General features: G+C 30.6%; 1 protein-coding gene and 1 long non-coding RNA gene across 5 annotated transcripts in view; both read left to right on the forward strand.

Moving 5' to 3' along the window:
* Window positions 1–1,202: 1,202 nt before the first annotated feature.
* On the forward strand, window positions 1,203–3,541 carry LOC141337489 (uncharacterized). The gene is made up of 3 exons (XR_012355762.1): window positions 1,203–1,940; window positions 2,109–2,251; window positions 3,146–3,541. It is a non-coding gene; the product is annotated as an uncharacterized lncRNA (long non-coding RNA).
* Window positions 3,542–14,137: 10,596 nt separating this feature from the next.
* kif16ba (kinesin family member 16Ba) overlaps window positions 14,138–16,385 on the forward strand; it is a 33,141-nt gene continuing 30,893 nt past the window's right edge. For all 4 annotated transcript variants that reach the window (XM_073841732.1, XM_073841735.1, XM_073841734.1 and 1 more), the window contains exon 1: window positions 14,138–14,437. In XM_073841732.1, coding sequence (XP_073697833.1) covers window positions 14,391–14,437 — 47 coding nt within the window. In that variant the 5' untranslated portion in view covers window positions 14,138–14,390. The remainder of the gene's footprint in view (window positions 14,438–16,385) is intronic.

Raw genomic sequence — 16,385 nt, forward strand, 5'->3', positions numbered from 1 at the left:
AAACTCAAATGATATTAATTTTTAAAAAGTCTACAATACCTACAGAACTAAAAAAAGAGTGATGAATACATTATTACACAGTATTTATTAAGCGCACAAGGCCCATCTGAATAACAGACTATGTGTTGGACATGTACTGTGTGTGTGTGTGTGTGTGTGTGTGTGTGTGTGTGTGTGTGTACCTGGTATTCATCATGTTGTGGGGACCAAATGTCCCCACAAGGATAGGAATACCAGTAGATTTTGACCTTGTGGGGACATTTCTCAGGTCCCCATGAGGAAACAGGCTTATAAATCATGCACAATGAGTTTTTTGATGAAGTAAAAGTGTGCACAATCTCCTGTGAGGGCTAGGTTTAGGTGTAGGGTGATAGAAAGTACGGTTTGTACAGTATAAAAACCATTACGCCTATGGAATGTCCCCATAAAACATGTAAACCCAACATGTGTGTGTGTGTGTGTGTGTGTGTGTGTGTGTGTGTGTGTGTGTGTGTGTGTGTGTGTGTGTGTGTGTGTGTGTGTGTGTGTGTGTGTGTGTGTCCGTTTGTGTCCATGTGGGTGTGTGTGAGTGGAAATATTAGACTTCCCCCAGGCGTGGGTTCCTTGTTTAGTTTAGATGAAATCTGTTACCTATTTCACTGAGAGACAATATGTTCCTTTCAACAATGTTGAGGGGGGATTGTCCACCTGACAATGACAACAGTCTCAAACTAAACGACAGAACGTGCCGTATCCTAGAAACATCTCAGACACAGAAATGAGCAAAAACAGATGCCATTCTCTCTCTGAACAAAGTCCACCATGACATCACAGTGCAACATGTAAACAACCACACTGACATTTTCTATATTATACTTTAAGAAAACAATGCCTATTTTTAATATACATAGAACACACACACACACACACACACACACACACACACACACACACACACACACACACACACACACACACACACACACACACACACACTCACTCAAGCTCATACGATGTCAGTTCTTATCTGAAAAGATGACATGTCAATCCAGTGTGTGAATTTGCTAGTGCTTCTGTTAACATTAAATGGCACACTGGCTTTCTCACACACTGTAACGAATTGCTGTAAAAATTACAGCAATATTTTACAGCAGCGGGTTGTATTTCTTATAATACAGCCAATACAGCATATTGCTGTAAACCGCAATGCATTCTGGTAAATTTCAAATCTAAAGAGGCGGGATTATCTTTAACGGTCGACATTTGGGAGCAGCAAGAAGAACGATTCATAACTGTGGTAAGTAAGTGTCTTATTTCTGTTTTATTTTTCATAATTTGTAACTGTATTAGAATATTAAAGAATATAAGGTGTCATAAACATTCGCGGTAACCGCAGATTAACGAATCCTCCGTCCGCGGAGCACGAGAGAGACTTGTGCGGGGATTCGGCACTGCAGTCGCGGAAGGATTACACACACATTCCCCTGCCTTATATCGGCTATAGGCGTAACATCTCTGGGTTCCTACGTTAAGAATTACAAGCTTCATTGGCAAAAGATGTGATTCACGGCGACGTCGTGCTGATCAGCACACTTTCTCGTGATTATTTTATGATGTACAACAAATTTGCACAGGCAGCCATCTGTTAACACGGGCACCGAAATAAAACGCGTATTTAGGGCTCGCGATTCGCGGTCAGCCGCTCACGGAGGATGTGTGTCACGTAAACTCTGAACGGTGCTGTTAAAGTGGTTAACGTAAGCAGTGAGATGTACTAGCACCTTTGATAACTTGCTTATTCGCTTATTGTTTGAATGTAACGTTAATGCTTTTTGCTAACTTTGATTTGAAGAATGCCTTAATCCAGCCCATTGTCCTGTCTGGCCTGTTCGCAGCATATTACATATTCTGGACTAACGTTATCAAGAGGAGACAGACGGAGTTTTGGAGTTCATACAAAGGTAATAGTTGCATTCTAACAATCTGAGTACCTGCATTTTACATGTAGATATTATAGAATATGTTTCTCAACTCAAGTAGAGAGAGTTTTTTTAGGGAGAATAATTCAGATGTACAAAAGCTAAAACTAATGTGAATTACATATTGTCTGCTTCCTGACTGTTTTGTAGATATTTATCCTGAGAGAAAAACAAAGAAGTTGAAAGGAAAAGACCCATCTAAAACGACAGAACACAGAAGAAACCAGCAGAAGTGAACCCAAGTTACCAGTTTTCTTTGCAATGCGAAGGATTTTCAGCAGAATTACTGACATGTAAGTACACATACACCAAGATCTTTTTCCTTTTATTATGTTATTTTATCCTTTATCTACACTAGCGTTCAAAAGTTTGTGATCAGTAGGTTTTATGTTTTGAAATAAGTATCTTCTGCTCATAAAGGCTGCATTTAATTGATAAAAAATACAGAAAAAACTATAATGTTGTGAAATATTATTAAAATGTTTTATCCATTTTAATATACTTAAAAATGTAATTTATTTCTGAATTTTCAGCATCAATACACTAGTCTTCTAATTACTCCAATGTCCTTTAGTGATCCTTTAGAAATTATTGTATATGCTGATTTATTATCAATGTTAGAAGCAATTGTGCTGTTTAATATTTTTATTAACCTGTGATACTTTTTTCAGGAATCTTATATATTATACTTATATATAGTATGTTACATTGAAATTGATTGTAAAGATTTATATTTTTAGATAAAATGTATATTTTAAATAACTGCTGTTCTTTGAAACTTATTCATCAAAGAATCCTGAAAAAGTATCACAGGCTCCAAAACATACACTGACAACATTGACAATAACATTGACAATAAATCAGGATATTGATAATAAATGAGAATGATCTCTGAAAGATCATGCAACACTGGTGTAATGATGCTGAACATTCAGCTTTGCATCTCAGAAATAAATTATATTTGAAAGTATAGTAAAATATAAAACTTGTAATAACTTGTAAAAATTGTAATATTTTTCACAATTTTAGTGTTTTACTGTTTAATATCATACTGATCTAACTGTAACAATCATCACTCTCTCTGCCTTTGACTGTATCTGTCATCCCTCTGTCTTTGTCTGACTGTATCATTGTTTTGTAAAATATCTAATGTATTGCCCTTTTTGTTCTTTTATATATTTTTTTAGCCACTCTTTGCATCCTGGGCTGGAACAGCATCTGGATCTGAACTGTTCTCCTTTTTCGATCAGAAGTTTTTTTGGACTCACTTGAGGGCTTGTTGTTTGGCCATGTTGGACTGTCCATGAAGTTGTGAAAATTCATCACTGTCTTTATGGTATTTCGAACCATTTAATTATAACCATGTTGGTTAACTTGATGTTGGTTTCAACTTTGGCTAAATATTGGTTAACCTTAATATTTAGCAGCGTAATATGTTTCAAGTAAATATTTTCATGCCCAATTTATTTTGGAATTCAGAATAATACTGAATACACTGTTCTATGACATTTCTTTCATGCAAATTTGAGAGTTAATAAATAAGAGATTTTTTAAATAAAATTGGACCTGTTTATCAAGATTAAGATGTGTCAAATTATTATTATTTTTGTTTTTATTAAATAATAGGTGCACTGAGTTTCATACTATACAACACTTTATGCAGTTAAATATTGTTTAAAGCTTATGCAGTTAATAAATTGTTTAAATTGCTAGTCATTATTATTCAGCAATCTGGAAAATAAATACTGCAAATAAAGAATATACAAATTAAAGTAGTACAATATTTTTACAGTGAAACGTTATTTAATGATTTCCAGTACACTTGTAAAATTGCAAACTATTGCTGCAATTTCACAGTAGCAGCTTTAAATAATGTATATATCGTTGCTAGTATATATACAGAAAATTGCTGTATTTTAACAGTAAAACTGTAGTTAATCATTTACAGTGCACTTGTAAAAATTTACAGTATTGCTGGCAACCAAAGTTGCCAGTAACTTGCTGTAAATTTTACAGTAAAACTGTAGTTAATCATTTACAGTGCACTTGTAAAAATTTACAGTATTGCTGGCAACCAAAGTTGCCAGTAACTTGCTGTAAATTTTACAGTAAAACTGTAGTTAATCATTTACAGTGCACTTGTAAAAATTTACAGTATTGCTGGCAACCAAAGTTGCCAGTAACTTGCTGTAAATTTTACAGTAAATTTTTTACAGTGCACATATTCTCTCACTTTCGCACACACACGCTGAAAAGCTGTAGGCAAGCAGAATGCAATCAGCCATACAAGAAAAGATGCACCCACGAGGAATCTCTAATCAAAAGCTTTGCTGCCGTATAAACCATTACATGAGAGATAGACAAACACCACAGGAAACTACATCAAATCATGCACATATACTGAGAACAACACCACTAATCAATGTATAATGCTGTTTACCAGACGTCATATCAGCACCACTGCTTTATATAATAAGCAGGAAAGTGAAGTATGAAATGGGTGAAGACTGAACTCACACAGTTTTTAACTGGTGGGTTGCAACCCAAAAATGTGCTGCAGATTTGTACTGATAGGGCCAAGAACAGAGGAGGAAAACAAGATCCAAATAATAAAATGCATACAGTCATGCACAGGAAAGACAACAATTTTTCAAATTGGAGGAGAAAACACAACAGCATTTTAGTATTTCAGTGCAAATTAATTAGTCAAATTAGACAGATACCATGGATAAGCAGTGCTTTATGCCTTTTATTAAGGTCATTGAGACAAACAGAGTCCTAAAGACAAAGCTATAGGCAGTGTTACAGTGTTATTCTGTGTGTGTGTGCCATGTAATGAAGTTAAATTCAGTAACATCTGGCAGGAAAAAAACTAGAAGCTTTGCGCGCACACACACCAGACTTAACAAGCGTTCAAGTCTGGCTTACCATCAAGTGAAAGAATTAACATTGACATCTGTTGGTAGACAGTGGAAATGACATGTCTCAGGCAAAATCCAGGTTGTTTTCACTCATCAGCTTTGACAAAGCTAAACAAAACCTTAACAAAACAGCAAGGAAAAAAAAGCATTTAAAACAAAACCTAATGGAAAGTAAAAAAAACAGCAAGAAAAAGAACCAAACTGCAAGCAAAAAAGCTATCAAAAATGAAACTAAACAGCAAATAAAGTTGACTTTGACTTTGACTTTGAAATAAAAGTCAAGCAAAAAAGCAATTAGAATAAAACTAAACCGCAAGAAACTAAATGGCAAGTGAAGACTAGACAAAACAAAACAAAGCTGAACAAAACTATGAAAAACACTATGACACGAAATAATACAAGACGACAAGTAAAAAAAAACTAGATGAAACTAACAAAAGCATACAAAGCTGAACAAGAGCAAATGAAACTAGATGAAAGTAGCCAAAACTAGATGAGCAAACATAGCTGAACGAAACTAGACAGAGCTTAACAAAACTAAATGAAAGCAAACAAAGCTGAACAAAAGGCAAACAAAACAAGACAAATCTAAACAAAATGAGAAACTTGACAAGTAAAAAAACTAGACAAAACTAAATGAAAACAAATGAAGCATGAACAAAACCAAAACTAGGCAAAACTAAATGAAAACAAATGAAGCATGAACAAAACCAAACACAACTAAACTAGACAGAACTAAATTAAACTAAACAAAACTAAAAAAAGCAAAGCTAAACAAAACTAAACAAAACTAGACAGAGCTAAACAATACTAAAAGCAAATTAACCTGAAAAAAGGCAAATGAAAAGTAGACAAACTTAAGCAAAACTAGACAGTTAATGAAAACTAAACAACACTAAATGAAACTTGATGACAAGTAAACAAAAAAGACTAAACTAAATGAAAGCAAATGAAGCTGAACAAAAGCAAACAAAACTAAACAAACCGGAACAGAAGCAAACACAAATAAATAAAACTAAACAAAAGCAAACAAAGCGGAACAAAAGCAAACAAAACTAAAAACTAGATGAACTAAACAAACTAGAGAACTAAACAAAACTACACACAACTAAAAGCAAACAAAAGCAAACAAAGCTAAATGAAAGCAAACAAAGCTGAACAAAATGTCAAATGAAACGAGACAAACCTAAACAGAAGTAAACAAAACCAGACGATAGTAGATGAAAGCAAACAAAGCTGGACAAAACTAAGCAACACTTAATGACACTAGACAAGTAAAAAAAATAGACAAAACTAAATGAAAGCAAATAAAGCTGAATAAAAGCAAACAAACCTAAACTAGACAGATCTAAACGAAACATTGCAAGCAAATGATGCTGAACAAAAAAGCAAACGAAACTAGACAAAACTAAACAAGACCAAAAAATAAATACATTTTCACAAAACTAGACAAAACTTACCAAAGTTAAACAAAAGCAGACAAAAAACTTATCAAAGTTAAACAAAAAGTATACTTGTTAAAAGTAAAAACTAAACAACACTAAATGAAACTTGACAAGTAAAAAATGACTAAACTAAATGAAAGCAAATGAAGCTGAACAAAAGCAAACAAAACTAAACAAACTGGAACAAAAGTTAAATGAAATTAAACAAAACTGGACAAAACTAAACAACACTAAATGACACTTGACGGCAAGTTAAAAAAAGGATATGAAACTAAATTAAAGCAAGTGAAGCTGAACAAAAGCAAACAAAACTGAACGAAACAGTGCAAGTAAATGAAGCTGAACAAAAAAGCGAACGAAACTAGAGAAAACTAAATGAGACCAAATAAAACTAAACACAAAACTTGACGAAACTGGCTAAACTAAACAAAAGCAAATTTTAAAAAGCAAACGAAACTACACTGAACGTAAAGTTAAAAAAGGAAATAAAGCTAAACTAAACTAAACAACAGGTGAAAATGAAACTAATTTGAGCGAAACTAAACAAAACGATGGGGATTCAAAGAGAAAATGCTCAGGTGAATATCACAGGTAGCAAGACTGAAAAAGCAACAAAACAAATCTCTGACAATTAAATCAAATAATGAGTACTATGTACACTATTTCAAACAAACCCAAGAAAGACTGAAGAAATTTAACTTAAAAAAGAGAAAAAAAAAGTGGAAGTATACTTGTTTCTGAACCGCAAGCCATAAATTACTGATTATCAAATTGGAAAGTAATCCTAATGACCGCTAGATGTCTCTATCAGACAGTAATTGTTGTGTCACACGCTTAAATTGTACTGGAAATGAGCTGGCGGCGCAATAATGCCTAAACCCGACAGTGCCAAGGACACAGCACGCTCATCAGCCTCGGCTGGTGTGATGTCCTGAGACAGACAATTAGATTTGTCATTATAGCTTAATCAAAACATTTACGTTTTCGCTTCATTAGGTCTTTATAAAGAATTGGAGGCAACATGATTTATTTAGCAAAAGAAAAATCACATTTAAAAAAAAATTATTTATTAGCATTTCTCATTTTAGTGTACTAAAATAAAATTTATTTTGTTTTGTTATAATGCACAGCTAAAAGTGATGGAAAAAAACAGTTACTCACTTAGCACTATACTGATTGTGAGAAGTGGGTCTCAATGAATAACACACACGTACACACCAACAGGATTAAGGGTTTAATGGTGACTCAAGTGTTTCCTGGGTCACCTGATTATTTACAGCAGCACGGCCTCGACTGACATCACCTGTTACTGTCCTCAATCAGACATTAGGAGTTTAAGGAATCTACAGATGAGTCACACTCTTTATATGTGACCCTGGACCACAAAACCAGTCATCAGTGTAAATTTGTCGAAATTGAGATTCTTACGTCATCTGAAAGCTGAGTAAATAGGCTTTCCATTGATATATTGTTTGAAAATAGGACAATGTTTGTCTGAGATACAACTATTTGAAAACTTGGAATCTGAGGGTGCAAAAAAATCTAAATATTGAGAAAATCGCCTTAAAAGTTGTTCAAATGAAGTCCTTAGCAATGCATATTACTAATCAAAAATCAAGTTTTTATATATTTATGGTAGAAAATTTACAAAATATCTTCTTGGAACATGATCTTTACTTAATATGCTAAAGATTTTTGGCATAAAAGAAAAATCGATAATTTTGACCCATACAATGTATTTTTGGCTATTGCTACAAATATACCCGTGCTACTTAAGACTGGTTTTGTGGTCCAGGGTCACATATACATTTGACATTCTCAATCCCACAAGTCATAAGTACTTAAATATAATTGTAATTTTTGTTCAAGAGCATCCCAGGATGAAGTTCACTAAGTTTAGCAGAAAAATACAATTTTCTATTATATTTTTATTTATTTATTTAGTTTGTGAACTTGAATTTCTTGTGTATGGATACTAAAAAAAGTGTTCAGTACATATTTCCACAAGTCAGAAGTTCATTCAAATATAGTTTTGTAAAAATAAATATTCTTTTCGTATTTATACATGTATGATTTTTTTGGTATTAATTTTTAAATCTTGCATTTATTTGTTTGTTTGTTTGTTTTTATTCATTTAGTTTATTTTTATTATTATTTATTCATTTAGTAGAAGTAGTAGTAGTAGTATGTTTTTTATATTTTATTTTACTTTTTTAATAATTATGTTTTAAGTATTTTTTTCAGATTTTTCTTACTTAAACATAATTTGTAATTTTTTTCTTCAGTAGAAAAACACAATTTATATTATATTATATTTTTATTTATTTATTTGTTAATCATACAGAATATAGAAAATAAAAATACAGAAAAATATATAAATTGTGCCTATTTATTTATATAATTAATAATAATAATTATTATTTTTATTTATTTATTTTTTATGTTTATAACTTGAATTTCTTGTGTACTGATATGTGACCTTCACACGAGTCAGTTTTTAAACTTAATTAAATTCATTCAAATAGTTTTGTAAAAATAAATACATATTTTTTCCCTTTGTATTAATTTAATTTTTAAAGATTTCATTTATTTATTTGTTTGTTTTTATTTTGTTATTTAGTAGAAAAACATATATACTATATTTAGGTTTATTTATTTAACTTTTTTTAATATTTCAGATTTTTCTTACCTAAATATAATTGTATTTTTTTTTGTTTCCCAGAATGAAGTTCACTAGTTGTTTAGTAGAAAAATATAATTTATATTGTATTTTTTATTTGTTTGTTTGTTAATCATAAAGAATATAGAAAATAAAAAAATATAAATTGTGCCTATTTATATTTTTATTCATTTATTTATTTATTTGTATTTTGTTATTTAGTAAAAAAAACATATATACTATATTTATGTTTATTTATTTAATTTTTTTGTTTTTAATATTTCAGATTTTCTTACCTAAATATAATTGTAATTTTTTTGTGTCCCAGGATGAAGTTCACTAGTTGTTTAGTAGAAAAATATAATTTATATTATATTTTTTAATTTTTTTCTGTTCGTTTGTTTATTTGTTAATCATAAAGAACATAAAAAATAAAAATATATAAATTGTGCCCATTTATTTATATATTTATTCATTTATTTTAATTTTTATCTCGAATTTCTTGTGTGTTTATAGTAAAAATTAAATAAAATAAAAATTTAATTTGTCTCTTTTTTGTTTGATTATTTTTTTATATATATATTTTAATCCTTTAATTTTTTAATTTAAATTTATTTTTGTAATGGACCAGATGGACCAGTAAAAGAAAGTATACACACAAACAGCTTCAAGAAGAAGTTCAATTCGATTCTTTGAGACACATCTTATGAGCTGTCCAGAGTTATGATCTTGACAAATAGTGATATTGCCACAAAATAGTTTTGATTTTGGTAAATGGCTCCCATCACGTTCTATTTAGACTAATAGTGTTAGTGTGAGACTTTCCGTCGCTCAAATCCCTTCTCCACATTACAGAGCCTCTGTTGGACTCCTCTAAAAGAATTAAACTCAGACGTGTCTGACTGAGCGATCCCGGTTTATCTGACCTCTGTTGTGCTATCTGTGCCACATCCCATTGACGCACACAGACGCTGGGCTAATTTAGGGATTTGATGCGTGTCATGAGGGCGGGATGGGGCGAGGATTATAAAAGAAGGAACAGACAGAAGGGACACAATGTTCATGAATGAACGGAGCCTGGGGTTTCTTCATCAACAGCTCAAGCCACTTCAACTTCTGTACCTTCAGCTCTCTGGATCTTCTCCAGACGGGAATCATGGAATCCGTGTCTCACGCTTTTCCTCGGCCAGAAGGACCCATCCCACGGAGAGCCCTTAAAGTCCCGGCTCGTGGGGCCTCTTCGCATTTTGTGGGATCCACCATCGTCATCCTCTCCTCTTACGCTGTTGCGACGCTGGCTATGAACTGTGGGAAAAAAATCCAGGATCAGCGACTGGGCACTTTGAAAAACTGAACCAAGAGCACTTTAGCTCTAATGGCTCATAATGGAATTGCCTTATAACTCTGTAAACTCAGTTTATGTGAGCTGATGTTAACAGCGTCTGCTGGCTCTGTCAGTGCTGCTGAGGAAAAACGACAACCAATAGAGCTGATATCATTGTGATCTTACAGTAATGTTGTAGGTTTAAGCCACAGGACAGCATGAATGGACTCAGACTGGCTTTGGAGGACCATCGTTTCTGTGGACGCTCAGCGGGAGCAGCAATTGTGTCACTAAATAATGTGAAAGTTTATTTATTTATTTTTTGTTCTGGATGTAACATCTAGAGAGATCTGTTACCATATAAAGTTATTTAACTGTCTCATTCGTAAGTTAGATAATAAAAGCATTTAATAATGTAATTATTTCTTTGTTTGTCCTTATTGGTACATCTTACACATTATATATAGCAGTGTTTTTATTTTTTATTTTTTTTATAATATAGTATTTTTTCATTTTTTTCATTTCCAGTTTTCATTTTAGGGTTTTCCTAATTTTATTTTCTAAGCCTTATTTATTTTATTTTTTTAGTTTTAGTAATTTAGTACTTTCTTTATTCATGTTTTTTTATTCTAATATCAATTTTGTATTCTTTTTTTTTATTTCAGCAAAGAATTTAAAAAACTGTTAAGAATAATAGCACTGATTAATAAATATTTTTAATTCTGTATTGACTGTGTATTTAACGTGTAAAATATCTTATCATGAGGCGTTATTATTTAATGCCTCACATTCTGCCATCAATAAATATAGTCAGATAAAGGAGATGACCTGTTTTATAAGATCTACCTGTTTTTATTATATAACAGAGGTTTTAAAATAAAATAAAATGTTTTAAAGAGGACAACTTGTTTTATAAGGCCTACCTGTTTTATATTATTTAACAGAGGTTTTAAAATAAAATAAAATATTTTAAAGCAGACTATTTGTTTTATATGACCTACTTGTTTTATATTATTTAATAGAGGTTTTAAAATAAAATATTTTAAAGGAGACAACATGTTGTATTATTTAACAGAGATGAGAAAAAATAAAATAAAAAGTAAAATAAAATACATATTTTAAAGGAGACAACTTGTTTTATAAGACCTATACCTGTTTTATATTATTTTACAGAAGTTTTAAATAAAAAATAAAAAATAAAATAAAATACATATTTTAAAGGAAACAGCTTGTTTTAATAGACCTACCTGTTTTATATTCAGAGGTTTTAAATACAATATTAAATAAAATAGAAATTTTAAAGGAGACAACTTATTTTATAAGACCTACCTGTTTTATATTATTTTACAGTGGTTTTAAAAAAATAAAATAAATAAATAATTTAAAGGAGACAACTTGTTTTATAAGACCTACCTGTTTTATATTATTTAACAGAGGTTAAAAAAAATATATATATATTTTAATGGAGGCAACTTGTTTTATAAGACCTACCCGTTTTATATTATTGAACAGAGGTTATAAAATAAAATAAAATAAATATTTTAATGTAGACAACTTGGTTTATGAGGCCTACCTGTTTTATATTATTTACCAGTGGTTTTAAAATAGAACAGAATAAAAATAGAATAATATTTTAAAACACACAAATTGTTTTATAAATCCTATCTCATATTATTTAACAGAGGTTTTAAATAAAATAAAATAAAATAAAACATTTTAAAGGAGACAACTTGTTCTATAAGACCTACCTGTTTTATATTATGTAACAGAAGTTTAAAAAATAAAATCAATAAAATATTGTAAAGGAGACAACTTGTTCTATAAGACCTACCTGTTTTATATTATGTAACAGAAGTTTAAAAAATAAAATAAATAAAATACTGTAAAGGAGACAACTTGTTCTATAAAACCTACCTGTTTTATATTATGTAACAGAAGTTTAAAAAATAAAATAAATAAAATATTGTAAAGGAGACAACTTGTTCTATAAGACCTACCTGTTTTATATTATGTAACAGAAGTTTAAAAAATAAAATCAATAAAATATTGTAAAGGAGACAACTTGTTCTATAAAACCTACCTGTTTTATATTATGTAACAGAAGTTTAAAAAATAAAATCAATAAAATACTGTAAAGGAGACAACTTGTTCTATAAAACCTACCTGTTTTATATTATGTAACAGAAGTTTAAAAAATAAAATAAATAAAATATTGTAAAGGAGACAACTTGTTCTATAAGACCTACCTGTTTTATATTATGTAACAGAAGTTTAAAAAATAAAATCAATAAAATATTGTAAAGGAGACAACTTGTTCTATAAGACCTACCTGTTTTATATTATGTAACAGAAGTTTAAAAAATAAAATAAATAAAATACTGTAAAGGAGACAACTTGTTCTATAAAACCTACCTGTTTTATATTATGTAACAGAAGTTTAAAAAATAAAATAAATAAAATATTGTAAAGGAGACAACTTGTTCTATAAGACCTACCTGTTTTATATTATGTAACAGAAGTTTAAAAAATAAAATCAATAAAATATTGTAAAGGAGACAACTTGTTCTATAAAACCTACCTGTTTTATATTATGTAACAGAAGTTTAAAAAATAAAATAAATAAAATATTGTAAAGGAGACAACTTGTTCTATAAGACCTACCTGTTTTATATTATGTAACAGAAGTTTAAAAAATAAAATCAATAAAATATTGTAAAGGAGACAACTTGTTCTATAAAACCTACCTGTTTTATATTATGTAACAGAAGTTTAAAAAATAAAATCAATAAAATACTGTAAAGGAGACAACTTGTTCTATAAAACCTACCTGTTTTATATTATGTAACAGAAGTTTAAAAAATAAAATCAATAAAATACTGTAAAGGAGACAACTTGTTCTATAAAACCTACCTGTTTTATATTATGTAACAGAAGTTTAAAAAATAAAATCAATAAAATATTGTAAAGGAGACAACTTGTTCTATAAGACCTACCTGTTTTATATTATGTAACAGAAGTTTAAAAAATAAAATCAATAAAATACTGTAAAGGAGACAACTTGTTCTATAAAACCTACCTGTTTTATATTATGTAACAGAAGTTTAAAAAATAAAATCAATAAAATACTGTAAAGGAGACAACTTGTTCTATAAAACCTACCTGTTTTATATTATGTAACAGAAGTTTAAAAAATAAAATCAATAAAATATTGTAAAGGAGACAACTTGTTCTATAAGACCTACCTGTTTTATATTATGTAACAGAAGTTTAAAAAATAAAATCAATAAAATACTGTAAAGGAGACAACTTGTTCTATAAAACCTACCTGTTTTATATTATGTAACAGAAGTTTAAAAAATAAAATCAATAAAATACTGTAAAGGAGACAACTTGTTCTATAAGACCTACCTGTTTTATATTATTTAACAGAAGCTTAAAAAATAAAATAAATAAATAAATAAAATATTGTATTGTATTGTATTTTATATTATTGAACAGAGGTTTTATATATATATATATATATATATATATATATATATATATATTTTTTTTTTTTTTTTTTTTTTTTTTAAAGGAGACAATATAAGAACACAACTTCGAAACCTTATTAAACACACGTCTCATCAAATGTTGCTTTTGATAAAACAAGGTCTTTTTTCATCTTTTAAAAAAAAAACCTTTAACCATTTTATAGCATATGAATTATTAAACACTTCTCTTTGGACACTGTTTTAGATGTTGTTCCCGGCATAATCCATGATAATTCCAGGCCTGCAGGAGGCAGTGTCGCGTCTGCTAGGTGTTCCGTAAACCGCCCTGCCGCCAGCAAAGAGCAGGACGCTGTGAATCTCTCCGGGAAAATAATACGAACCGAACAACAGCGTCCCGAACAAATTCACCTTCTGACATGAAGACTGTTGAGTGAACACTAAACGAGCGTCATCCGCTCCTCTCACGGACACTCCGAGCTGTTTTCCGCGGATACGGTCAGATCATCCGGAGCCGGTCAGAGTTGTGTCAGTCACCTATGAGAACTGACTGAAGTGATTGTGAGTTTGCGGTTCTGGTCCTCAGGGATGTGTTATGGCATCGGTTCGGGTGGCAGTGCGGCTCCGGCCAATGAACAGACGGTGAGTGGGGTTCAAACACACAAATAAACGAATAAACAAACACGTAAACATGTCCGAGTGAATAATAATGTCGCAACAGCTGCGGAGTGAGATGCATGACAGCAGTACACAAACATGAAATGTGAGCTGAATCAACTTTAAGTATGTATTAATATACTGTTTATTGTTATTGAAGTTTTTCCTGTGGAAAGGTGACATGACACAGGTCAGATACGAACCTTAAGCTGACATTTGCCCACTGCGCCACGGCTCTGACCGCATCTTTGGGCGTCACAGCACGTTTAGAGTCAATAGGTGTGAGTCTATTGCAAGAACCAAACAGATCAAAAGTGAAACATGAAAAATGTCCCAGTTCTTTTTGTTTTTATATTGTCTTTGGCTTTAAAAGTGAACTATGCTGTTACTACACTATATGATAGCAATTTAATATGTGAAGTATTTGTAAATATGTGACCCTGGACCACAAAACCAGTCATAAGGTTAAATTTTACAAAACATCAGATATATACATCATGAGATATATACATCATATGAAAGCTCAATAAATAAGCTTTCTATTGATATATGGTTTGTTAGGATAGGACAATATTTGGCCGAGATGCATCTATTTGAAAATCAGGAATCTGAGGGTGTAAAAAAATCAAAGTGCTGAGAAAATCACCTTTAAAGTTTTCCAAATTAAGTTCTTAATGCATATTACTAATCAAAAATTACATTTTGATATATTTATAGTAGGAATTTTACAAAAAATCTTCATGGAGCATGATCTTTACTTAATTTCCTAATGATTTTTGGCATAAAAGAAAAATCAATAATTTTGACCCATACTATGTATTTTTGGCTATTGCTACAAATATACCCCAGCGACTTAAGACTGGTTTTGTGGTCCAGGGTCACATATGGGTTATTTAGGTGGTATTTAGATTAGCTAGGTGTGATTTCACAGTGGAGTCCATTTAAAAATGTCCTAGTTCTTGAAAGTAGACTCAGATTATGCTCTTCATACTAAGATTTTTTTGTCTTGTTTCCAGCCAAAATATCTAATAATTCTTAAATCAAGAAGGATATTCTAGACAAGTAAAATTATTGTCTTGGTTTCAGAAAAAACTAGTCAAAATCAAGTGCGTTTTGCTTGAAACAAGCAAAATAATCTGCCAATGGGGTAAGAAAAATATTCTTGTTGTTTTTGGTTGAAATAAGATTTTTTGCTTACCCCACTGGCAGATTATTTTGCTTGTTCTAAGCAAAAACTCACTTGATTTAGTTTTTATCTGAAAAGAAGAAAATAATTATTACTCGTCTAGAAAATCCTTCTTGATTTAAGAATTTTTAGATGTAGACAAAAAATCTAAGTAAGAAAAGCATTTTTTGCAGTGTAGTCCATTTTAGTTGTAATAGGATCTCAGTTCACTCTGCCTTAAAATATAATTTTTTCTTAACATAATGTAAATAAAATAATTATACTGTATAATTGTAAAGTATCTATAAATATGGATTATTAAGATGTTAATTAGGTTAGGACATTTAAAAGAATCAAATGAATCAGATCAAAAGTGAATCAGATAAAAAATGCCCTGGTTCTCCTTGTTTTGGTCTCAGATCAGTTGTGAAATATCTCATTTTCTTTACATAATGTGAATAAAATCTTGTGTGTTATTTAGGTTATCTAGGTGTGATTTCACACTGGAATACATTTCAAATGAATCGAATGAATCAGATTAAAGTGAATCAGATCAAAAATACCCCATTTCTCTTTGATTTGGTATTGTCTCTGGTCTTTAAAGTGGACTTGGATGTCTTTTTAGTCCATTTTAGTTGCACACAAACCTGTGTGTATTTAGCATATAGGTAGCTTCTGTATGACTGTCTAAACGTGATCCCATATGTCTCTAGATATATAGCTCATTCATAAACATCTCCTGATCCCAGAGGAACTTTGTGAGGATTT

Source organism: Garra rufa, chromosome 6 (genome assembly GCF_049309525.1).
Source record: "Garra rufa chromosome 6, GarRuf1.0, whole genome shotgun sequence".
NCBI classification, from domain to species: Eukaryota; Metazoa; Chordata; class Actinopteri; order Cypriniformes; family Cyprinidae; genus Garra; species Garra rufa.